At 41.1% G+C, this 24,497-nt stretch overlaps 1 protein-coding gene and 1 long non-coding RNA gene across 2 annotated transcripts; one reads left to right on the plus strand and one right to left on the minus strand.

The window, feature by feature from the left end:
• Positions 1–721: 721 nt before the first annotated feature.
• Positions 722–12,596, minus strand: ZP2 (zona pellucida glycoprotein 2). Its single transcript, XM_021692216.1, has 18 exons — positions 12,492–12,596; positions 12,314–12,402; positions 11,284–11,367; positions 10,801–10,895; positions 9,075–9,227; positions 8,244–8,285; positions 7,731–7,892; positions 6,906–7,002; positions 6,631–6,812; positions 5,942–6,068; positions 5,112–5,299; positions 4,937–5,028; positions 4,714–4,838; positions 4,365–4,554; positions 3,014–3,149; positions 2,843–2,939; positions 2,181–2,261; positions 722–893 (listed from the first exon to the last, which is right to left on the minus strand). Exons 1-18 carry the CDS (start codon positions 12,551–12,553, stop codon positions 748–750), a joined length of 2,148 nt encoding a protein of 715 aa, XP_021547891.1. The 5' UTR covers positions 12,554–12,596; the 3' UTR covers positions 722–747.
• LOC110582260 lies at positions 12,545–23,186 on the plus strand. The gene is made up of 3 exons (XR_002480436.1): positions 12,545–12,580; positions 12,783–12,832; positions 23,173–23,186. It is a non-coding gene; the product is annotated as an uncharacterized LOC110582260 (long non-coding RNA).
• The last annotated feature ends 1,311 nt before the right edge of the window (positions 23,187–24,497 follow it).

Consider the following 24,497-nt stretch of genomic DNA (forward strand, 5'->3'; position numbering starts at 1 on the left):
TGTTAGAGCTACAGTGTGAAGCAAACACTAGTCATATTGATATAATTGCAGTGGAAAAGCTAGGGGGACCTTCAGGGGAAAAGGGCTCAGGAGGAGGGAATAATCAAGTGTAGGTAGTGGGAAAGCAGCTTTTCAGGCTCAGCTAAGGGGCTGGTGTACAGCTGTGGAGGCTTAATGAGACTAGGACTGTTGTAATTGCCCCTAAGAAAACCAGAACCTTACATTCTTTTGTCCCCCAAGGGAGATTGCTGCTCTCAGATTGCATGATGAATACAGGGAACAATAACTGAATACCTTCAAGTTCTCAGGGAAAGTTTCTTTCAAAGAGTAATTTGAGTTAGGAAACAGTGAAGCAGAACACTAAATTCCTTGGGAACACCTGGTTACTCTGCCCTTCTAGTGACTAAGGGTGACCTCTTGTCTCCACATCTTGCATATATGATGGAGGGGTGAAAGACTAGTCATCTAAAGGCAGCCCCAGAGCTGGGCTGTAGCTAAGACCCACTGCTGGTTGAATTTTCTGGCACTGCCAGTTTGGGGAGTGGAGGTCAGAGAAAACTGAAGGACAGGAAGCAATTAAGTCCTGAATTTCCTTATTCGCATCTACACAGCCAAAGCCCATTAGGATTGTGGAAAGGTTCTACCTTCCTTCTACAAGTGTGACCGCAAGAAGCCATCCTTGAACTCCATGTAAGTTTAATGAGGTAAAAGCAGGCAGCTTACTTCAACCACTTTATTTGAAAATCCTTAGTGATTTAACATCATGGTTCTTTTCTTGTGCAGGTAGCTAATGAGGCCTAGAGTTGCCAACAGTCCTGCTAAGGCACCCACAGCCACCACAGTCTTAAAAGCAACATATCCGGCAGCCCCGTGCCCTTTCGAGTCCGCAGCATCTGGGAAGGAAGCAGACATTCAAGTCTTAAGATCATTTAAAGATTTTTTTTTTTTTTTTTTTTTTTATCTCAGAGAATGGGAGACAGAGAGCATGAGAGGGGGGAGGGTCAGAGGGAGAAGCAGACTCCCCGCCAAGCAGGGAGCCCAATGCGGGACTCGATCCCGGGACTCCAGGATCATGACCTGAGCCGAAGGCAGTCGCTTAACCAACTGAGCCACCCAGGCGCCCCCAAGTCTTAAGATCATTTAAATCAAAAGGCCTAATCAAAGCCTGAGGGTCCCCAGAGAAGTGAGATTAAGCCTCAAAGGATTCATTTGGGAAGCTTACAACCTGGAATATAGTCTACTCTTGGAGCCAAGCTCCTCCTCTCTGCTCTGCTCCTGCGGCTGTTCCCAATTCCTACTTGCTTTTATTAATCTAAAAATCAGATGAGTCAACACCAGGAAAGAACCTGTTTCAGCCTATTTAACATTATGGCACTAATAGAGATGGTCCCGAGTGCATGATTTCTTGCAGGTTGTTAGGGATTTAAGACAGCTTACTTTCAAATTGTAGGCCTGGGATGAAGATATGGGATATTAACAGGAACACAATCTAGTACAGACTGAAGTTTGGCAGTAGTAAGGCACATGCCTTCTGACCTAATAGTTTCACTTCTAGAAAGATATCCCCCGGGGGCACCTGTGTGTTTCAGTTGGTTAAGGGTCTGACTCTTGGTTTTGGCTCAGGTTGTGATCTCAGGGTTTTGAGTTTGAGCCCCCAGTTTGGGCTCCGTGCTCAGCCAAAGTCTGCTTGAGATTCTCTCCCTGCAATCTCCCTGCCCTTCCAGTTAGTGTTCTAAAATCTTAAAAAAAAAAAAATCCCGAATTTGTGTAGTAGGCTAAGATTTAAGAGCATTCTACTGTGGCATTAGTGACAAAACTGGAAGTAACTAGATACCCGAGAATGAGGACTGTGGCTAAGATAGAGCCATGTAGATGGAATCCGATATAGCTATTAGCAGTGAGGTAGTTCTCCGTACAGATTAAGTGGTTCTAACAAGTTAAAAAAAAAACATACAGCAAGTAGGTAGAACATATGAGGATTCCACTTGCGTTAAAAGATTTTTTTTTTTAAAGAGGGATTTTTGGACGAGTACACAAGAGACTTAAAGGTATGGCTAGGAAGAGAGACTCGTTGTTTTATTACTTAGGATTACTGTAAGCATGTAGTATTTGTGCATAGTTAAATTTAAACAAATCTAAGATCTTGAATCCAGGAAGTACCCTAGGCTTTAAATCCATACCTCTGAGTGAAGAGCCATCTGACAACAGGAGGATGGGTCCTGGGAGACTTACTATCATTTTCTCTTCAGTGGCGCCTGTGGCTGGGGACAGAAAACGGAGTTAGTGTCTGACCTCTGGAATAGTGACCAGTGGAGAGAGGTGTCGATGGACTTCTTAGAGCACATCTCCGCCGAGTCCCCGGCTCTATGTGGGTTTCCCCCACCTTTGCAGGAGAGGGCATATACTTTACTGTAAAAACAGGATAAACTCTCCAAGAATATCCCAAGAAGATTAAGTTCCCAGTTCACCTAGACTCCACAATAGAAACTTTTCAGAGTCACCTCTGCAAAAGATCAGGCTCCAGTCCATGTGCAAAACCAAACTTGCCCATAGTCTGATCAAGAACTTGCCATCTCAGCCTTATCATATGGGCAGGGTGAACTGGGCTGAGAAGGTTTCTTGGAACACGTGAAGAGTCCTAACGAAGCCCTCAGTTCTTTTTTATTTTATGTGAACTCTACACCACACATGGGGCTCAAACCCACCAGTCCAAGATCAAGAGTCATAGTCTCTACTGACTGAGCCAGCCAGGTACCCCACAGCCCTCATTCTTAAAGCTTCCAATTCTGAAAGGATAAGGCTTGCTTTGAGGACTCACAGTAACAAGGACTTGAAATTTTACCTCGCCGCTGTCTGGATGACACAGGGCAAGTCACAGAACACAGAGGGGAATCAGGAGAGAGTTGACTGCAGATTAATGCACTGCAGTGGAAGTAGACCTGGAAATAGAACAAGAGTGAAGTAGAACCGATGCACTCACATTCAACCTGTCCCGGGTGGCTTAATTGCTTACCAGGCTAGAGAGCACTTGGGCCTCTGATACAAAGGCAAAGGTCTTCACATCAAACCTCTGATAGTGATTAGGATATGTCACAGAGGAACCAACCGGATGGAAGGTGGTTCTGTAGTTGTCCAGGTTGTATTCACAGCTGGGAAGCACACACAAAGGAAGAACATCAGCCACATTATCCACCCTCCCCCCAGCCCCCTGCCCCAACTTTGACTCAACACTTGCCCAAATTCATACATATATATTCTAACACCATCCAAACTGTTCTACCTTCTACCTGTGCCTTTTATTTAATATACTTTCTGACGTGGCCTATCCAACAATATCAAGTCATGAGTTATACATGCCAGTTCTATTTTTCTAGCCTATAGTAATACAATTTAAGTATCTATTTGTTTGCCAGCTAAACCCATCAGGAGCTACTAAAGTGCTGTATGTAGTTTTTCTCACTGGCTTAAATTCTTCCTACTCATCTGAGTGCCTAGTATGTCCCAGGCAGTTAGTATAGGTCCGTGACAAAGGTAGAGAACTCCTGCTACTTTATCTCCTTGATGACAGTTGAAGATGATAGCTATAAGGAAAATTGCATATTAGGTGGGGCTACACATAATCCTGGCACAGTAGTGTACCTGGAATTTAAGGGCTTAGCAACAGATTACAACAGCTTCAAGGAAGGTAATGTGCAATTTCCATCCAGGTGCAAATGCCTGCAGGCAGAGCTCCCAGGACAAATACCAATTACTGAGTGTGTGTAGTTACAATTTAATAGCATTATGGTCTTCAGGCTAGAGTCAGATAGGCTTTCAAATCCCACCATTTACTAAATATTACTTTGGGCTAGTTATTTAAGCAGCAAGCATGGGTTTCTTCATGAAGTGAGGTGGCTAGTATATTTCACAGAGTGGTGAGGTTCAAATAATGCATGTGGAGTACATAGCACCATGCCTGGCACGTGGTAGAATAGGAACTGGAGATCTATTCTCTCCAGATCAAGAGTGTTGGAGCCAGACATCCTTGGGGAGGATCTGATTCTTTCAAGTTCAAGGGTAAGAGGAAAGCATGAATCATGTTATTGGACTAAGGACTGGTTACTAATGAACACAAAGATCAGGGCCTTTGTGACAGAGTGCTCTTCTGAAACCCAAGAGGGTTTTAGCTCTTGTCAATTTTGTTTCTAAAAGTGTTTGTGTTCGTTTTTGTTTGTTTTTTTAAAATAATCTTTACCCCCAACATGGGGCTCGAACTTACAACCCCAAGATCAAGAGTCACATGCTCTACTGACTGAGCCAGCCAGGTGCCCCTTCACTGACAATTTTTGATTAGCTGAGCTACCTTATGGGTTGAGAATACCTACCCATCCATGATAATATTCCACTGGGGGAGTGAGTCTGGGTCCATGGTGGGTGTTGCCCAGCAATCATCTAAGACCAGCTTGATGTTGGGGTCAGCCCTATTAAGGACTCTTAGTTCCAGGTAAATTGGTTGGCGGAGGTATCTCACCACGGGGTACTCCCTGTCCCCATAAGGTCGAAGGTAGGATTTATCTGAAATGGAATGGAAACATCCTCACTACTCAAGTTGTTGATGGTGGCAGTAGGAGCTAAAGCATCACTAGTGCTCCATTAGTCTGGCAGCATCAGAAAGTCCAGGCAAGATTTCCCTGAAAGTCTTTAAGCAGGATTTCTTAGGTTGTGAGGTCTCACCTGGGTAGGTTTTCAGGCTCAAGGCAAGTGGACCTGGCCTCACTGAGGCCATTGGAGGAGGAAGACTTTGGACATCGGTCTTTATTAGCAGGTCATCTCTGCTGTAACGGCACTTCACAGTCATTCTGTAACAAATGGGGGGAGGGGGGAGGTGGTAAGATGAATTTTAGGTTAGAAGACGGCTTTAATTTAATGTGGAGCTTAAGTAGCAATTGCATCACACCTGAATTCACTATCTCTGGAAATTGTGCGTGGAGGGAGATCCGCCCAGAGAGCATGTATTTCATTTTCATAAATGACTTTGTCATCCTTGAACTTAAAATTAGAGAAAGGTTAGAAGTGGGTGACCAGTGATCTTACAGTCTAGTCTTAACACCTCGCAGTCTGCTGGCACTCACCTTATATCTTGTTCCGCATCCGTTCAGGGGGATGTGAAACAGTGTCAGCCCTTGAGATGGAACCTTGAAGGTAGGTCGGCAGGACGAGTCTCCCACCCTGAGGGTATCCAAGTTTAGAGCTGGTTTTGTTTGGTGGCTGTAGACCTTGACATCCATAAACCCATCCTGGGTGCACAGGTCACCTATAACTAGATGGTGGTAAGAGTTTAAAGAAACATGTCTGCCATGTTAATGGTCATCTACCAACCTTCAAGTATGGATGAAGAGACCTGTAAGAAAACTCTGAGGGGCTAAAGTGAGTTGAGGGTCAGATTATGGCTTCAGGTGTAATGCCTTGTGTCATTATGTCCCTTCTTACAAGACTCACAAATCCTGAGTGGTTTGGGGAAGGGAGTGTGGGGTGGGAGGGTAGTTGATGAAGGAACTAGTTTTTCCCATTGGCTTGATTGGATACAGGTTAAGTAAGAGAAGCACAGGGGCAGAGCCAAGACTGAACCAAAAATACCTACTCCATGTCCTTGAGGAATCTGTAGGCATTTGTGGGCAGTCTTTTAAACTTTTGTAGTTCTTCTAGTTACAGGTTGGAATCAATCTTATTTAGGTGGTGGGCTCGGGCTCCTAATGCAGAACATATCCAGGCTACTTAAACATGGATCCGTTATAGCGAGATCTACCCGTATGTATATTTTGAAGGTGTTTTCTTTGGGCTCTGTTATAGCAGCTACACGGAGATTTCTGATCTGATCAGTTTCCTCAGAGTATAAGTAAAACAGGGTCTGAACCTCTGTTTTCCCATATACACAAGAGCTAAGGGACAAAATGTTTCTTACCTATAGAAACCGGTGACTCACAGACACACTCGGGATAAACCACCATGGAAACAGTCTCCAGTTTAAAGGCAAAGGTCAGCTTGAGTGAAGCTAAGTAGAACTGATTGGGTAGGCATTTTTCAGAGGACTGAAATGAGACAAGAATTTCGATTAGCAGCCACAGCCCTGGGGGCCCAGAATAGCCCACAGTGAGGCAGGAAGTTAGTACACTATATACCTATAGGGCACGCTCCAGAATTGATCAGGTTTCCCTTTAAACCAGAACAAGAGAGCCTATCACTTCTCCAGATCAGGATGCTGTCCTAGGCAGGAAATTTATTGCTTTAAACCCATGCCCTGAAACACCCAGCTCTGCATGCTCTTTGTACTAGACACTAAAGCCTGAATTAACAGATCTGATTCCAAAGAGCCGAGTCCTCTGCCAAGCCAGGTCTGAGTAAAAAGGACTCTACAAATGTTGTCAGATGTTACTGCAAAACACACATACCCCGACATAAGATTACTCTGCTGTCCCTGGCAATTGCATCTGTCAAGAATTCACTTAGGCAAAGTGATCAACTGAGGCCTTTCCGAGTTTGAATCCATTATATGGACAGTTAGAATTTATGGTCAAGTCATCAGCTGTATCCTAAAGACTGTGCTTCAAGCCAGGCTTCCATAAAGCTCAGTGGTTCATGATAGGAACATACTTTCATTTTGAGAAGAGTTTTGCTGAAGTGCAATCTCAAGCCCTTGGATTCTTCCTTCTCGATCCCATGGTCGTGCAGCTGGCTTACGGCAAAGTTCCTGTTTTCAAAGCTCACGGATGTTAACTTCCCAGGAAACTCTGGTATGGTGAGCGTCACGTGTGTGGCATTACAGGTCACGGGATCTAGAAGGAATGGCCGACACAATGCCTATGATCAGCTTTCGTCCCCGGAACAGTGTCTCCCACAACTGGAGCCGCCCTTTCCTAGGGCCTTACCTGACAAACAAAGCATTTGTGTTGTTAAGATGAGCTTCTGCCCAAGAGATTCTTGTATCAATTTCACAGGTGCTGTGTAGAGGTGACTGTTACCTTGCTGAGGGTGGGGTGGAGGGAGAAACATTTTTAAAGACAACCGTTGACTTGAATTTCTAACCAATGCTAGAATTGTCAGGGCAAACATATTCTCAAGTATCGGGCACTATTTTGGCCTGAGTAGAATTTAAGCATTTTGTCCAGATACCGTTCATCAGGTGTTACGATTACAAGATTTTAAAACTAGAACACCTGGCCAGTTAGCGTTGTCTAATGGTAGGACCTGTAGGTGATTTCTAGGCAGATGTGAGCAAAAGCTGTGGTAACAGCACTCAGAAAAGGTTTACAGGACTCTGCGTGCAGTTTATACTCAATGTGTAACAGGACTGTTCTTGTTAAAATGGCTGACATGTAAGCTTGCTTAGGTGCCAGGACCGGTTCATTAATTCATTAATTTCATGTCTTGATTGTTGGCCCCAAAAGCACCAATTCCTACAGGAGAACCATATTATAGGAAAATGATAAAACAGAACACCTTAATTCATAGAAGAATTTAGTACCACCCTCTATCATATTATAGAATAATTATACATCAACGGGAAGAACGGATCTGTTTTGTTCACCCTTGTATCTTTAGTCCTTAATGCAGGGCTTAGCACATGGCAGGCATTAAGATACCTGTGAAATCAATTGTATTCTCAGTTCATTTGAAGACATGGTTGAGAGGACACTTGGACTTAGAAATACTGGTCTGTGCTTGGGTGGTGGTACAAGAAGATTCACACCTACCACATAGTGAGTCACTCCAGTGGCACTGAATGACATTTGGATGCTTAGCTTGTTCTTATCAAAGAAGAAATTATATCCTTGTGTCATGGCCTCCTTAAAAGTCAGAGTTTGGACTTTTACACCATCACTAACCTCCATGATCCATCTCAGAGTCTTGTGTTCCTAAAGACAGAAGTTTCATTTAGAGGGCTGGTGCTCACCTTAACCCTAAGACTATTTGTCATTTTAATATTTTATTTTTTATTTTTAATATTTTGTCAGAGAGAGAGAGCACACACAAGCAGGGGGAACCGCAGGCAGAGGGAGAAGGAGGCTCCCCGCTGAGCAAGGAGCCCGATGCAGGACTTGATCCCAGGACTCTGGGATCATGACCTGAGCCGAAGGCAGACGCTTAACCAACTGAGCCACCCAGACATCCCACATTCAATATTTTAAGTCAGGATTGAAGTTAGGTTACCTTTACTATAAACTAAAGGTTACTTAGGTCTGTAATTTAAAAAGTTACTTCCATACCGCATTTTCATCAGCCATGCCAGGAATAACATTAAAGGTAAACTGGAAGAAAAGAAACCATGATGTGAGGCTTTGAATTGGAGGAGCAAGTTTCTGAAATCACGCTACCTGACAGTATGTGCAAAACGCCCAGAGGAACTGCTGTGTAGTTCTTACACCAAAAGGCCTGGTTGTGGTGTATACTAAGAAAAGGCACAGGCCCAGTCATGAAAACTAGCTGTGCCCTTAGGTATCATTTCATCTCTGAGCTTCTGATGCCATAAGGCAATTGGAAGATCTAAGCTCCCTTCCAGTTTTAAGTTAAGACAATGGATTCTTAGATGCAAATTTTTTACCTTTGTCCATAGGAATCAAGATTTAGGTCAAGCCATGCAGTTCTATCATTGTTATAACAAAGTATGAATATATTTTATTTGTCCATTATCAATATTAGTTATGTTAGACTACAAAATTCCTGAATATGTGAATGGAATGTTTTGTTTTACTATATCCTATCATCTGGCATAGAACCTGGGGCATGACAGCTATTCAGTTTGTCAAATGATTATTAATGTGATTGCAGCTACCAATGGAATCTTTTCTACTGCTAGGTATGATGTGCTGAGCACTGTATATACCTTCTCAATTCTCAGGGCCACCTATGAGATTATTTCCCCCTATTTTAGGCTTGGAAACAAAGGCTCAGTGTGGTTAAGAAATCAATCCAAAGCCACTCAACCAATTAATAGTGAATACAGGATTGTAATCCTGATCCTGTTCCTAACCCCAGCTCTGTGTAGACCACATTTCCCCTACAGTAGCCATGAGAAGCAGTCAGCCTGCTTCACTCACAGACATGGAATCCTTTGTGCAGATAGTGGATCCTGCATGCTCATGGGTTTCTTCTGCTTGCACAACTGGACAGCTGATCGGATATATGAAAGCCGTATGTCTTGAAGCAGTACTGTTGTCTGTGAGACTGATGGTCACCTGGTGCTGGCCAAACTGTGTAAATGGCATGGTAAGAAGAGTTAAGTGCTGGGACCTCTGTGGGAAAGGCAATTCCATAATACCATTGGACCCAGCTGAGTGGCAAAATTCTTGAGGTTACCAGTACCACAGGTTCTGGAAGGTACCTCATTCCTCTATCAACAGACTCTACGCTAACCCTTTTAGATATCCCAGGAAGATTCCTGTCTTGGCAACAAATAGCTCCTTGAGCTTCAGGGACTGGAGTTCTATTTGAGTTCTTCTTGACATTTACCTTTGTCTGAATATCATGGTTCTGGCTAATTTGGGGCCTCTACCCAAGTCATTCAAACATGTATTAAGTACCTATGTAGCAGCCATTGTTCTGGGTGCTGGGCAGAGCCAACTTTGATATTTCCCTTGGTTTAGGGAACTTATAGTTTCAAGGGACAGCCACCCTTTTTCTCTAAAATATTAATATCTTAGGCTTTTTTAGGCCACATTATTTCTAGCATATATTTTTATTTTAAACCCTTTAAAACCTAACCATTCTTAGCTCAAGGACCATCACACACATGCACCCGTGCATACCATGGGCTACATGGGGCCATCCACAGGTTTTAGTTTGCAGACCACTCTTCTACAGGAAAGCAACTCTAAGCTCTCTAAAAGTTGGTAAGGGCTATTTGAGAAAGGAAAAAATTACTGAAGATCTGTACCATAGAATTAGATGAAGTGGCCAGTTAAACAGATTTCTACCATGTACCTCAGACCTAAGTCATGAACTAAATGAACTAAGTCTATACTTTCCAAATTCCCCAAGTGATTCTTTGTGCACTACAAGCTTGAGAACTGCTTGGCGGGTTTCTTTTTACTGCTCCCAATAACCCCGATTAGGCAGTACTGTTGCTTGGCAATAGAGAAAACCCTATTGCTCAGCTGCTGCTTGCCTTCCCACACCTGTTTTTATAGCATAACAGCTCTGTTTGCCAGCACCAAAATAGCCTTCCATTTCCCATGGAGGTTACAGATCAAAAATAGCTCATTTTGAGCATTTGTTGTATCTTGTTGCTGTGACAGTTCTTCATCTGCATCTTATCATTCATCTTTAGATACCCTTTGGAGAGGGTACCATAATCCCCCTTTTCCAGCAAACAAGCAAAGGCTTAGAAAGGTTAGCTCTCTTGCTAGAGATCTCAACTAGATAGTGGTAAGGCCAGGACTCCCACCAAGGCCCCACCTTCAGGGTTTCTCAACCTCAGCATTATTGGCATTTAAAGGGGGCCGCCCTGTACAATGTAGGCTATTTAGCAGCAACTTCAGCTTGTATAGACAGCCCCCCCACTCCAGCTGTGGCAGCCAATAAGGTCTTTAAAAGGTCTCCAAACATTGCCAAATATCCCCTGGGCAGACAAAACAAAGCAAAAACAAAAAGAAAAACAAACAAAAAACACAACAAAAACAACCAACCACCACCACCAGGCACATTAACCACCCCTGGTTGAGAATAAATGCTCTACCCTCAAGCCTATATCCTTAGCTAGTAGGGTGACTAGTAGTAACTACTAGGATACTACCTCCCAAATCACTCCTCAAAGCGATTACTTACTACTCTCCTGGCACAGGTCTCAAATGGGGCCTTCAGGGTGAGCTTTTCTGGGTCCAGGATAGAAGTGCAGTTCAACAATTCAAAACTAAAGGGATCTACAGAAGCCAGAGCAAAGGGCCAAAAAGTACATTTCAGTACAAAGTAAACCAAAGCTACATAGCCAAGACTGCCAATCCATTTCTAAGCTACTTGAAATCACTTCCCTTTTTATTGTCCCATGTGGGTGACACAACCCTAGCTTTGAGAGATGCTGTGATTTGCAACTAAAAATTTCCCAGGGGATTCTGAGATAAGACAAGTTTCTAAGGAAAGACAAGGTCTTCCACTCTTGGTGGCATCATGCAAATCAGGGACCCCTAGGGCATCATGGGAATTGGTTGCGAGTTGCTCCCAAGTATGTATTCTGTTCACCTGAAAAATGGGGCTAGCCTTGAGCCAAGGGCTTTCTACTAAGACTAAGATAAGAATATACACATTACCTACCCACCACAGATGCATGCCATTTTTTGGTGCCCAGATTCCTTGGAAATTCCACTACCATTCTATTTTCATAGCAAATGACAGTACCTGAAGAGCAAAGGAAGCATTTAGGGTATCTCTGAGCAGCAGGAGGCAGGATTCCTACAGAAGTGTATGGAGGCACTTCTTCTCCAATAGGCATCAAGGAAGGATACCATTTGAGAGAGGCAAAGCTTGACCCCCACCCTCAAGGAGCTCACAGATTGGTGGAAAAAGATATAACTACTGTGCAAGAAGCTGTAAGAAAGGTCCCAATTAAATGCCTGGGGCTTTCTGAAGTTCTAGTCTAGGTTTAACCATGCATACAGGGACCAGGCTAGAACCTTGACAGTGAAGCTGATGGAGGTGGGAATGGTAGGTCTGTGAAGAATTGGAGAACAAATGTTCTGTCTAAAGACTTTTCAACTTGAAGTTTAAAAAAAAATGCCCTAAGTGGAGCACCTGGCTGGCTCAGTCGGGAGAGCATGAGAGACTCTTGATCTTAGGGTCATGAGTTTGAGCCCCTTGTTGAGTGTAGAGATTACTTAAACTTCAAATAAAATGCCCCACATAAGCCAAAGGACACTTTTTAAAAGCTAAATTCTACCTATAATCTGCTACTCTACATCCTCTCGCTCAGGTGAAAGTTTGAAAAGCTCTTATAAGTGGAACAGCTCCAATTTTGTCTGTTATGCTGATGCTTTCCTTAAGCACAAGTTTGTATTTGAAAATGATTGCTCCTGAAGATGGGCGCTTAGCATTGTGTTTTGCTGTTCTTTGGATACCATAACGCTTGAGCAATGAGGGAGTAGAAAGTAGTACAGGTGTATTGCAAGATCTTTTGTTTAGCTAGTATAGCAAGCCCTAGGTAAGCAATGGAAAAATCTATTGACTTGGTCAAGGTAAGAAAGGGGGTGAGTGGAGATTGTCTGAGCCATGTTTAGGTTTCCTGGCTATCTAGTTGCAACCTGTTTTAGAGATGCTAAGGGCATTTCCCCTCTCCCAACAGGCATACCTGGGAAGGCAGGATTCCCCAATTGAATAACACCTATTGAGTTCACTGAAGTCACAAGGATGAAGAATAAAGAAAGTGACCTGTAGGTGCTAAAAGGGGATTGGAGAGAGTTAAGGAGGAATGAATTTCAGCAGATAAGGCCATTGTGTCCCCTCCCTCTGCTGCCAGGATTACTCACCTCCAATCTGCACTAAACCAGCTTGAGGGACTCCCACCATCTCCTTTCCGTCTGCACGCCATGGCCAAATGTATCACCAAATCAATCAGGTAGGTGGGTGGGTGCCTCTGTGCTTTTTTTTTATAGCAGAAAACAGGATGTGACCCTGCCCTCTCCCATTGGAGACACCTGAGTTTTCCCCAGCCCTCCCAGCTGAGAGGGAGGGATTTGGGACAGGAGAGGCTTTCTGGAAGGCCTGAAGGAAGCATAGTTCTGCCTTTTCTGACACTTGCGTTTCTGTTATTCTACCAGGTGCTCCGCGGGCCTGCCATGAAACCAGAGTTCCCTGAAATTGGCTCCAGGTGAATGAGTTGGTGTTTTTCTCCATAACACTGGGCAAAATTAGTTTCTCTGGGCGAAGTATTTACAACTCCAATGTAGAGAGAAAGAAGGCGGTGGGTTTTATTGAGGAGAGAATCTCTCTTGTTCATATCACCTTTCCTTTATGTAACCCCTAGCCTTCGAGCTATGGTGGACATTACCCTGGCAATGTGCATGCAGTACCTCTACAGAAAATAGATGATATATTATTTCCCCCAAGTATAAACTTGAAGCGTACTGCAAAAAATGCAGACAATTACAGAACGATATAGAGAAAAGGAAAAAAGTCACCTGTAATCTTGCCACTGCTAATATTTAGATATGTAACTTTACGGACTTTTTATACAAACACCACACACACTTAAAACCAACAACCTGGGATCAAAGTTTAAGTTCTGTTTCGTAACCTGCTTTTATTATTTTACGTGTCATGGACATTTTCTATATCAAACATAAAGATCTCCATTACCATTTTTAAGGTTGCATCATGTTCAATGTCTAGACAAATCAGTGTTTAACTGTTCCTAATGATAGACATTACAAAAGCTTCCAATTTTTCATCATCATAAACCATAATATGATGGACATTCTTGTATATTTCCCTGCTTAACCCTTGGGATGAATTCCTGGAGGTAGAAATTCTGGGTCAAAGAGAGTAGTGATCTAAATAAGAATGTCATATTATGTACCAGTTGGGAGTTTACACATGGGGAAACTGAGGCAAAGCAACTTGCCCCAGCCTGTTGGCAACTGACTGTCAGAGCCATGTTGAGAACTCAGATTTTCTAAGGCCTAATCAACATATCTTTTCAGCATCTTTCACTGCAATTTGAGACACCTAGATGTCTGCAACCCATGTTCTTTTTTTAATTTAATTTTATTATGTTATGTTAGTAACCATACATCATTAGTTTTTGATGTAGTGATCCACGATTCATTGTTTTCGTATAACACCCAGTGCTCCATGCAGTACGTGCCCTCCTTAATACCCATGTTCTATTAATAGGTGATTAGTGTTCAAATTCTGTGCAAGTCATGGGGTCACATTTGCAATTATTGATTTATGTGTTGTCTTTGTGGTGTAACCCTAGGAGTAATTTCCACTGCCTGTTACAGGTGTCTGAAATACAATTGTAGGTTAGAGTAGTATTTCCCCAACTTCCTTGATTAAAACATCACATGGGGCTCTCATTAACAGCACAAATTCCCGGGTCTCACCCAAAAGCTGTGGAATCAGGCTCTCCAGGGGAGGGTCCTGAGTGGATGTATTGTTTAACAAGCACCACAGGTGAGTCTTAAGATCAAGGAAATTTGGCAAATACCTGGAGGGAGGGAGGCAAGAAAATGAGTGGTTGCTAGCAGTTAACTTCTTCGTGGGAATTAACCCATTATGTTATATGGAATTGGGGAGCTGGAGCAAAAGTCAGGACAAGCAAGTCTCTGGGAGTAGAGATGGTGACAGGATTTAGATTCTGAGCAGAGGCACGATAGCAATAGTTACTCCTTTCCTCTGAAGTATAGTTTCCAAAAAGTGACACCTTTTCTGCAGATGTGAAGGTATTCTACCATGATGGGTTAAGGCTGTGATGGGAAGGCAGGAGAGGATGGAGTGTGGGGCTGAGACCTGGTAAGAAGGTGGTAAGAGAGGCAATAGGCTGATGTGTTGCTCCACCTTCTGAGGCCCTGCCCCCAAGCTCTCTTTCCCTCCTGGCCCCCATACTGTGCTTTTTCTCTAGAGTGTTAGGTCTTGCCTTAGAAAGGGTAGCTCTGGTCTCAGCCCCAAATTGGGGGTTCTGTGAGACTAAGGGGCAGCACAAAAGCCCTGAGCAGGAGGCATGGAGAGAAGGAGGACCACTGTGGGCGCTGGTGAAGGTGGTGAGCACACCAGAGACTAATTTCATTAGCACACTTTGCTAATCACTACAAGGTATTCCCTCTCTCTGGATGGGTCTCTCCCAGAGGGTCCTGAGGTGACTTACCGCTTGCTAATCACCAGGCATTTCTTGAAGGGAATTTTAGGTTGTTATGCACAAGAACAAAGCAGTGTTGTTGTCTTATTTGGGCAGGTGCCCTCCTTACTTCTGAAAACAGTTCTTATAAGCAACAGTTTACGATTCTTAAATTCCAAGCTTCTTATTTTCTACAAAATAAACATATTAATTGAAGACAACCTAAATGTTATCATCAGGAGATGGTTAGATAAACTATGAATATCTTCAGATACTGAAATGAATCTGTGGATTCAGGTGGATCTGTGGATGCTGATATTGAAGATGTCCACAATGAAATTGGAGTTTTAGAGGTGTATAATTAATGTTTTCATATTTTACTTAAAAAAAGGAAAAATACGTGTATATCTGTATATTTATGTGTCTGTGCATGGGTATATAAATGTGTATTTGCATTGAAAATCCAGGAAGGCATTTCCAGAGAGCTAACCATGTTACCCAGGGGAGGAGACCGTGCAAGTAATCAGGCAGTCCAGCCAGTCAGGCTATGCTTGCCATTTACAACTGTTGTCGGTTGTGATTGATTTGTGCTCTCGTTCTACTACTGGTTGTAAATATATGTACTATATCATCCGTAGGAATAGGGAGGTGGGAAATTCCTGTTTTTCTGACTTTATTTTTTTCTGTATTGATTGAATTGTCTTGGTGATAATATAACAATTAAAATAAAGTGATAACAGCAGTAACAGTAGATCTGAGTTGTATTTAAGTGATCAGTGTAAGCCATAGGATCAAAGGCTCATGGGTTCAAACTTCCTGGTATAAAGGTATTAACACTCAAGTGAGAGGATTTGGCTCATGAGGCTTCTAAAGTCCATATCCCTATTGTAAAATGAAGAAATGATGCCTAAGAGGTTTGGTAACTTGCTCAAGATCATATAGAAAGTTAGCAGCAGAGCTCCAGTGATAAACTAGGTCCTGATGTCCATTCCCAAGCTCTTTCTAATTCGTTATGATTTTCTCATTCTCTTTCTGTCTCTCTTTCTCTTTCTGTGTGTGTGTGTGTGTATACGGGGGTGTTTTAAAACTCCGTGCTTCTCTTGCAGTTTCAGTTAGCTTTAGAAGAACAAGATGGCATTAATTAGAATTTAGCAGTGTAAGATAAATAAGAAGTGTAGAAACTTCTACCAGCTATGCTAATACAGCTTAAAATAGCTTTCAAATGTCAGATATGAATTTAACTTGGGAAAATAAGTTAGACTGTGTCAATGAGAATGTTCTTGAACATCATATGGTAGTTCCTTCAACAGTGTAACTATACAGTGTTAATGTCATTTTCCCCTTTGGTTCTTTAGACAGATCCAAGTTGAATAAGCCTCCTGATAGTCATGGGCTCAGAAAGAACTAGGACAAAGGCATACGAAGCTTCATCGACCTGTAAATATAAAGATAGGGAAGCTTAGGGAAATGGGTGACAGAGAAGGCTCAGAAGTTCTAAATAAAAACCCATTTGTATACAAGTATAAACACAGATTACTCCATAGGTAGTAGCTAGGGCAGTGGTTACCACAGAAATAAGAGAAAAGATCTCCTTAGCAATGCAGCATATTCCTTTTAGTTGATATTAAAATTCTGAAGCTGATGTGGAGATCTGTTGGAAAAGTCACAATCTTCCACCTCTTCCTGTACTCCCATCCCTTACAATATGTTTTGAGGTCAGCTTATTTTTAATTTTAATTTTTATTATTATTTTTAAAATTTTTATTTACTTATTTTTTTAAAGATTTTATTTATTTATTTGACAGAGTGAGACACAGTGAGAGAGGGAACACAAGCAGGGGGAGTGGGAGAGGGAGAAGCAGGCTTCCCATGGAGCAGGGAGCCCAATGCAGGGCTCGATCCCAGGACCCTGGGATCATGACCCGAGCTGAAGGCAGACGCTTAATGACTAAGCCACCCAGGCGCCCCTTCAGGTCAGCTTCTTCCCTGTGCCCTTCATTCCCCCTTGAATCTGGCTGGTTTGACCAACTGAATGTGGTGGAAATGGCAATATGCCAGTTCTGAGCCTCGCTCTTTGGAGGTTTTTGTATTTAGAGGTAGAGCCTCTAACTTAACTTAAACTGAGATCATTAGGGTGGGCCATAATGCAGTATGACTGGTGTCCTTAGAAGAAGAGGAAATTTGGACAGAGACCTACACCGAGGAAAGACAATGTGAAGACACAGGGAGAAGATAGCCATCTACAAGGGAAGGAGAGCCGCCCAGAATAGTCCCCCACAGCCCTCAGAAGGACCCAACCCTGCTGACACTTTGATTTCAGATTTCTAACTTCCAGAACTATAAGAAAAAAATTCTGTTGGCTAAGCCACCCAGTTTGAGGCACTTTGTTGTGGTAGCCCACTAGAAGACAAATACATATTCTCAGATTGAAATACAACTCTGTGTGACTATAAAATATGTACTCTTTTTACTGTACCATGGTAAGGGATAGGACCAAAAAACCCAAGTCCTAGTTGTTGTTGTTACTGAGGAGAAAAATGCAGAGGAAAGAGAAGTTTCAAGAAAATGCAGTAATTATACATCTATGATTGACCTAAAGAAGGCTCCCCCTACTACTGCTTCTACTCTACTTCTGCTTCTATTTCCAGTAGGATGACTACTAATTTACATTCATTGAGTAATGATTACACACCACACCACTATGTGAAGTATTTTACAACTACTAACCCTAGTTACTTGCAACAACCCTGTAAATAATCTGTAAATAATATTATGTGCAATAACTCTGTGGAGTTTTCATTTTACTGGTGAGGAAATTGAAGCTCAGAAGTAATCTGCCAAAATTAATGATGGAATCTAATTTCTGGTTTAGTGTCCATCAGTCTCTAACTTAAGAATCTTACTTAATCTAACTTAAGAATACTGTATTAGAGTTTTGTTTCAACACAAGGCATGGTGTTCACATTTGCCTGGTTTCCAGTCCAACTATCAGCTTTGAGAGAGTTGAATGGTTTTGATGGTATTTGATGATCTGCTAACGGGTGCTATACCATACCTCCCTTGTGGTAAATTCTGCCATCTTGAAACAAAATGGCAGCTAATACAGGTTTTCCAATGATCATTGTTCTTGCAATTTTTGTAAGAACTTAAGCTTTGGGTAAGGATTCAGGTCGTATGATTTTATTGATTGACGTCTTCAATTCACAGAGCCAGTAATTAAATGGAGAGGGGAAAAGGCAAAAGAAAAAGAAAATTCGTCTAGCTAACAGAACCAGTTGATTGAAATGTAGAATTTAAATTCATGGTCCCTGCTTAGACTATCCAGCATTCACATTTTAAAGAATTTGTTTTTGGAAACCTTTATAAAACTCTCCACTGTTACAATGTAATGCCATCTGGGATTTAGCATTTATAAAATGTGCAGTTAAGAGATGCCAAGAGATTCCTCATGCAAACCAGATGGTACAATAACAGCTCTGTCTGTTTTTCTGGCAGAGAAACGGGGCTTTGAATGGCTTGAAACTTATGTGAATAAATTAAGCCCAATCAATACTTCAGGGACATTACAATTTCAATAGTCGACTTACCCACCAAATATTTTCATAAATGTTTTCATTTGGAGAAGAAAAAAACCAAAAGGGCAGACAATGGTTCCTTTGATCACCTCATGTTTGTATTTAACAATGTTTCTAAGAAAAATACCATCAATGACCTTCAACGTGGGAAAGAAAGTTTCTCCATATTTTAAGAGTGATGTATGTGTTTAAATGAGAAGCAGGGTTGTTCAATCTCTTTTGAATAGGAAAAATCCACATCAAATATGTTGAAGAGTTTTATTGCTGTGCTGAAGAGGAAAAAATACATGTGTAAGTGACATTTTCTGGATAATGGACTTGAAAATGTCTTTACCTCAACAGGTAGGTTTCTCACAAACCCAAGTTCAGCACATAAAGTCGTGTATTAATGATTCCTCTTATGCCCTTGCTTAATTCCTTTAAGTTTTCTGTGTAACAACAGGACTTTTTTAATCCCTTTTAATTTTTTTCACTTTCTGTTATTGCTTTTATTTTCATTAAAATTCATAATAAGATGCTCATTAGCTGAAGTAATCTTGTTAAAAGCAAACGTTTTGCTTAGATCTTTTCTTTTTCCTTATTAGGTGAAAATGTGTTTCCCTACCATACAAGTGAATTTCCTCTGTAATTAGGCATGAATAGCTTTGGAGAACAAATACAGGCTGCTTTTGTGAAAACCAGATCTCTTGGGGTTTAGGGGGCAATCTCATTAATAAAAATATGTGTTTCTGGATTGCACAAGCCATTGAATTTCTTTCCCAATTAGCAGTGAATGGTTTTTCAGAACAAAGGAGAAGTTTGGTTTCCACTTTGCTGGCATTGGTTTTCCTTGGGGTAGACTGGAGGTACCAACTACCACTAATATTTGTTCCTTCCATCTCTCTCCCTGGGCAAAGGAACACACAGGACTTTGTTTTATAGATAAGTCAGAATCCTAGGTAAATTCTCCATTCAAGGGCTACTTCCTCTTAGCCAGGATTGGACTCCAGGGTAAATAGGACAACTGTTTACAACACTCAGCTCTCAGGTAGCTGGGCAGTGGCAGGAGAGGCTGTAAAATTATAAACACAACAATGAAGAGTGGACAATGCCTTTGCTTTGCATGGAGGAGGAGATCCATTAGTGAGAGACTCTCCAAGTGCTTTCCCTCAGGGCCCAATTATCCCTGTTTTCTGTGGGTCATTGGCAAAATGAAGTGTTTGGGTCAACAGGCCTCTCAAAAGTGAAATAGTTAAATGCTTGAAATGTCAGGTATTAAGTGAGTTTTTAAGAAAACAAAGGAGGAAAGAAAGCCTACTCCCTTTGAACCTAAGTGGCAGCCAGAGGGACATAGAAGTCACTAGCTGGATGTTTCTCTAAAGTTATACTAATATGGCAGGAGTATAGGCAGGTGGGGGAAGGGCAGGTTTGGTTACAAGAGAAAGTTGATGAGGGCCTTGACTTGCTCGGTAATAGAACAATTGAGGAGGTCATGGACATTTAAGTCTGACCCTTAAGTCTCTCCACCAGTGTGTAGGGCAGATATTCTTCTCTGACCTTCAAAGAGCCCAGCAGCATCCTGTTGGAACAGACTCACCTACTTTCCACAAGGCCAATTACTATCAAAACAAAGTCACAAGCCACAGTTGCCCCACAATTCTCCAGACCCCTCATGAGCAGTTAGTGTCTAAATTATATGCAAATCTGTCTTATTTTCATTAGTCTCTGCCCTCACCATCTTCTACCAATTTTGTTTCCTTTGTACTTTGAGAAGTACAGTAGAAAATAAGAAAAATTACTAAGTTTTACTTCTCTCTCTCTCTCTGCTCCCTTAGCCACAATCACATGGCTTCTTTACATTTGTAAAACCATACTTTACAGTTTGTAAGGAATTTTAGCTCATTTCATCTTTACTATTATAAGCTTAGATGATGATATGATCATGAACAATATTCCCCGATTTTATCCACAGAGAAATGGAGATTCAAGTAGATGCTGTAAGTTCTTCTAGATCAAATGGACTTCAGGTCTTCTCGGTCCAACCCTCTTTTGTCAACCTCATCTTGAGGGAATGGGTTAAGGAGGATCTTCAAGTCTGGGATTTATTTCTGCTTTACCTCCCCTTCCCAACCCATTCTTTTTCTTTTCTTTTTTTTTTTATTATGTTATGTTAATCACCATACATTACACCATTAGTTTTTGATGTAGTGTTCCATGGTTCATTGTGTATAACACCCAGTGCTCCATGCAGAACGTGCCCTCTTTAATACCCATCACCAGGCTAACCCATCCTCCCACCCGCCTCCCCTCTAGAACCCTCAGTTTGTTTTTCAGAGTCCATCGTCTCTCATGGTTCGTCTCCCCCTCCGATTCCCCCCCCTTCATTCTTCCCCTCCTGCCAACCCATTCTTTTGAAGAAGAAGTTTTTCCAAGGAAATGCCAAAGGGTGCCAGGAGATTTACCATTAAAAAAAAACAAAAAACAAAAAACAGCTCAGATGTCTTACCATTTCACAGAAGAGTTTAAGTCCAAGTCATAAGTACTACTGGAGTTGAGAAACTCTTCCTTCTCCTCCATTTTCAACCCTTCTTCTTCTTGTCTATAATTACTCTGTCCTCCTTTATCTTTGCTTCCATTCTCATCCTTATTCTCCTTCTCCCCATCATTGTTATCACATTATCACTATCATCATCTTCATCTCGTAATGGACTCCTTGTTTAATGGCACTTAGCATTCTACTACAAATAATCCATCTTTGAGAAGCCCTCTCTCAGGTTACATATGATTTTCTATTTTAGAGTGCATTAATGAATGCAATTATGTTTAAAGTGGCTCATGCAAAAATTAGTTGAGGAACATTACCTTGTTTTCAAAGTATCCACAATCATGTTTGAATATTTCACTCTCTCTGGGCTAAAAAAAAATTATTTTCCCCCTTTACAAATAAATAATGCTGCTGCCCTCCAGGTTGCTTATACAGCTTCTACTGGTGTTCTCATAGAAACCACAAAAAGGAACAAACGTTGACCCTTGGAGCTCATTATTGTGAGGGGCTTGCAGATGAAAGCGTTGTACTTTCTCAAAGTGAACAGATACTTTATCTTGGAATAAAGGCTTAGACAAAAAGAGATAAGAAGAATAAACGTTACAGACTTTGAAAATAGGTCTTCCTCACTTCAATTACATGGACTATTACCCAAACATATTAAAGATTTTTGTGGGGTGCCTGGGTGGCTCAGTTGGGTAAGCATCTGCCTTCAGCTCAGGTCATGATCCCAGTATCCTGGGATCGAGCTCTCATCAGGCTCCCTGCTCGGCGGGGAGCCTGCTTCTCCCTCTCCCTCTGCTGCTCCCCCTGCTTGTTCTCTCTCTCTGTCAAATAAATAAATAAATAAATAAAATATTTTTTTTTAAGATTTTATTTATTTGACAGAGAGAGACACAGCAAGACAGGGAACACAAGCAGGGAGGAGAGGGAGAGGGAGAAGCAGGCTTCCCTTGGAGCAGGAAGCGTGATGCGGGGCCCGATCCCAGGACTCTGGGATCATGACCTGAGCCGAAGGCAGACGCTTAACGACTGAGCAACCCAGGCGTCCCAAATAAATAAAATCTTTTTTAAGAAAGATTTCTTTCTTAAAAAGAAGAAAGAAAGATTTCTTTCTTAAAAAGAAGAAAGAAAGATTTCTTTCTTAAAAAGAAGAAAGAAAGATTTCTTTCTTAAAAAGAAAAAAGAAGAAACGATATGGGGAATAACTTATGGTGGATTAAAGAGAGGAAAAGACAATGCAAAATGGTATGTATTTGATGGTAAAAACTATGTAAAATATATACCACAAGAGAATATATTAATAGTTCATCAGCTATGTAGGTTGATGGGTTCTAATTTTATTGTTGTGTCTTCAGAGGACAGGGTCTACATGAAACCTATCATCTGATGTTTATTGAGGCCTGCCCTTGTTCTATTAGGTGGGCAGTTTTTATAAATATTTTCTGTGTGCTTGAAAAGAACATGTATTTTCTATTGAGTATAGAGTTCTGCATAGGATTGTTAAATCAAGTTTTCATTGTGTTCAGGTCTTTTGTATTTTTACTGATCTTTAGTCTGATTGATATATAACATTTAGAGAGTGTATTAAAACCTCCTACTGTGATTGTGGATTTGTTCTTTCTCTTCCAATTCTATTAATTTTTGTTTTTTCTATCTGGGGGCTATGTTGTTATGTACGTACAAGTTTAGCTCTATCATATTTTCTTGATGAATTGTTCCTTTTATCATTACGTATTATCTATCTTTATCCCTAGCAATTTTTTTGGCTTAAACTATATTTTGTCTGATGTAAATATAGCCATACCACTTTTGTCAGTATTTTCCTTTTTTTTAAAGATTATATTTATTTATTGAGAAAGAGAGAGACAGTGCACATGCATGCATGTGGGGGGTAGGGGCAGAGGGAGAGGGAGAGAGAGAATTTAAGCGGACTCCATGACAGGTGCGGAACCCGAAGCAGGGCTCGATCTCACCATCCTGAAATCATGACCTGAGAGGAGATCAAGAGTTGGACGCTTAACCAGCTGAGCTACCCAGGTGCCCCTGTCAGCATTTTCTTGATAAAACTTTTCCATTTTTTGCTTTCAGTTTTTCTGCAATTTTATATTTTAGCTGTGTCTACTGTAAATAAGATATGGCTGGGTCTTCTGACTGATGACTTTGATCCATTTACATTTATTTTTATTACAGATAGATTTGGACCATGTTTTTGATCTAATATTGTGCTCTTTATTTACACTAATTTTTCTATTGTTTCCTCCTTTCCTTAGGGTGGAAGCTTAAATTATTGATTTATTTCTCCTTTTCTGAATCAGGTATAAAAACTGCTCATTTCTTCCCCAAGCTCTGTTTTAACTGTATCCTATAAATTTTGAGATGTTGTGTTCTCATTTTCATTCAGTTGAAAATAAATCTGATAAAGGATTTTTGTCCAAAATCTATAAAGAACTTTTTTAACTCATTAATAAGGTAATATCCCAAAGAGAAAAATGGGCAAAGAATTTAAATATAAGATGTAAGAATGGCTAGTAAGCACATAAAGATGTGCTCAACATCATTATTCATTAGGAAATGCAAATTAAAACCAGAATGATACCACTTCACACCCACTAAGGATAGCCATAAACAGAAAGACAATAGAAGCTGCAAGGATATGGAGGAATTCTCACCATCCATTGCTGGTGGGAATGTAAAACAGTATGGTCACTTTGAAAAACAGTTTGGCAATTTCTGAAAAAGTTAAATATAAATTGCCATATAACCCAGCCATTCCACTCTTTGGTATAAACATGAGACATAAAATGAGACATAAAAATATATGTCTACACAGACTTGTGTGTGAATGATCGTAGCAGCATTATTCATAAAACCAAAAAGAGGAAGCAATCTAAATGTCCATCAGCTACTGGATGAATAGTGAAAATTTGGTATATTGGTATAATAGAATATTATTCAGCAATAAAAAGGAAGTATTGTTACATACTAAAAAATGAATGAACCTCAAAAAATTATGTGAAGCTAAAAAACCCCCTAGACACAAAGACTATATATTTTATGATTCCACTTATATGAAATGCCCATATAAAGCAAACCTATAGAGATAGGACACAGATTAATGCTTTCTTGGGGTTGGGAATGGGAATGGGGATCGACTACAAATGAGCATGAGGGATATTTTGAGAGTGATAGATATGTTCTAAAATTGGACTATGATGATACTTGCGCCACTCTGTAAATTTGCTAACAATCATTGAATTAAACACTTAAAATGGGTGAATTTCATAGTATATAAATTATACCTCAATAAAACAGTTTTAAACAATAGACCTCCCCTGTGAACTAGACTAGTTCTGAATTGTCTGGAAATTATTTTGTACATTCTGTGCCTAGATGACCAGTATTACATTGCTAACAGATATAAAGAAATTAAATGTGCCTTACAACACTCAAGATGAACACAGCAGTCCTTAATACTCAATGTCATGGCCATGCCAGAAAGGAAAGGTCCAAGTTCAGTGCCATGAACCTTTCTGGCTGACTTCCATGGAGGGAGGCTGGAATGAGCTTTGTCCTGGGGTGACACTCTTCCTTGTCA

This window comes from Neomonachus schauinslandi, chromosome 5 (genome assembly GCF_002201575.2).
Source record: "Neomonachus schauinslandi chromosome 5, ASM220157v2, whole genome shotgun sequence".
Classification (NCBI taxonomy): Eukaryota; Metazoa; Chordata; class Mammalia; order Carnivora; family Phocidae; genus Neomonachus; species Neomonachus schauinslandi.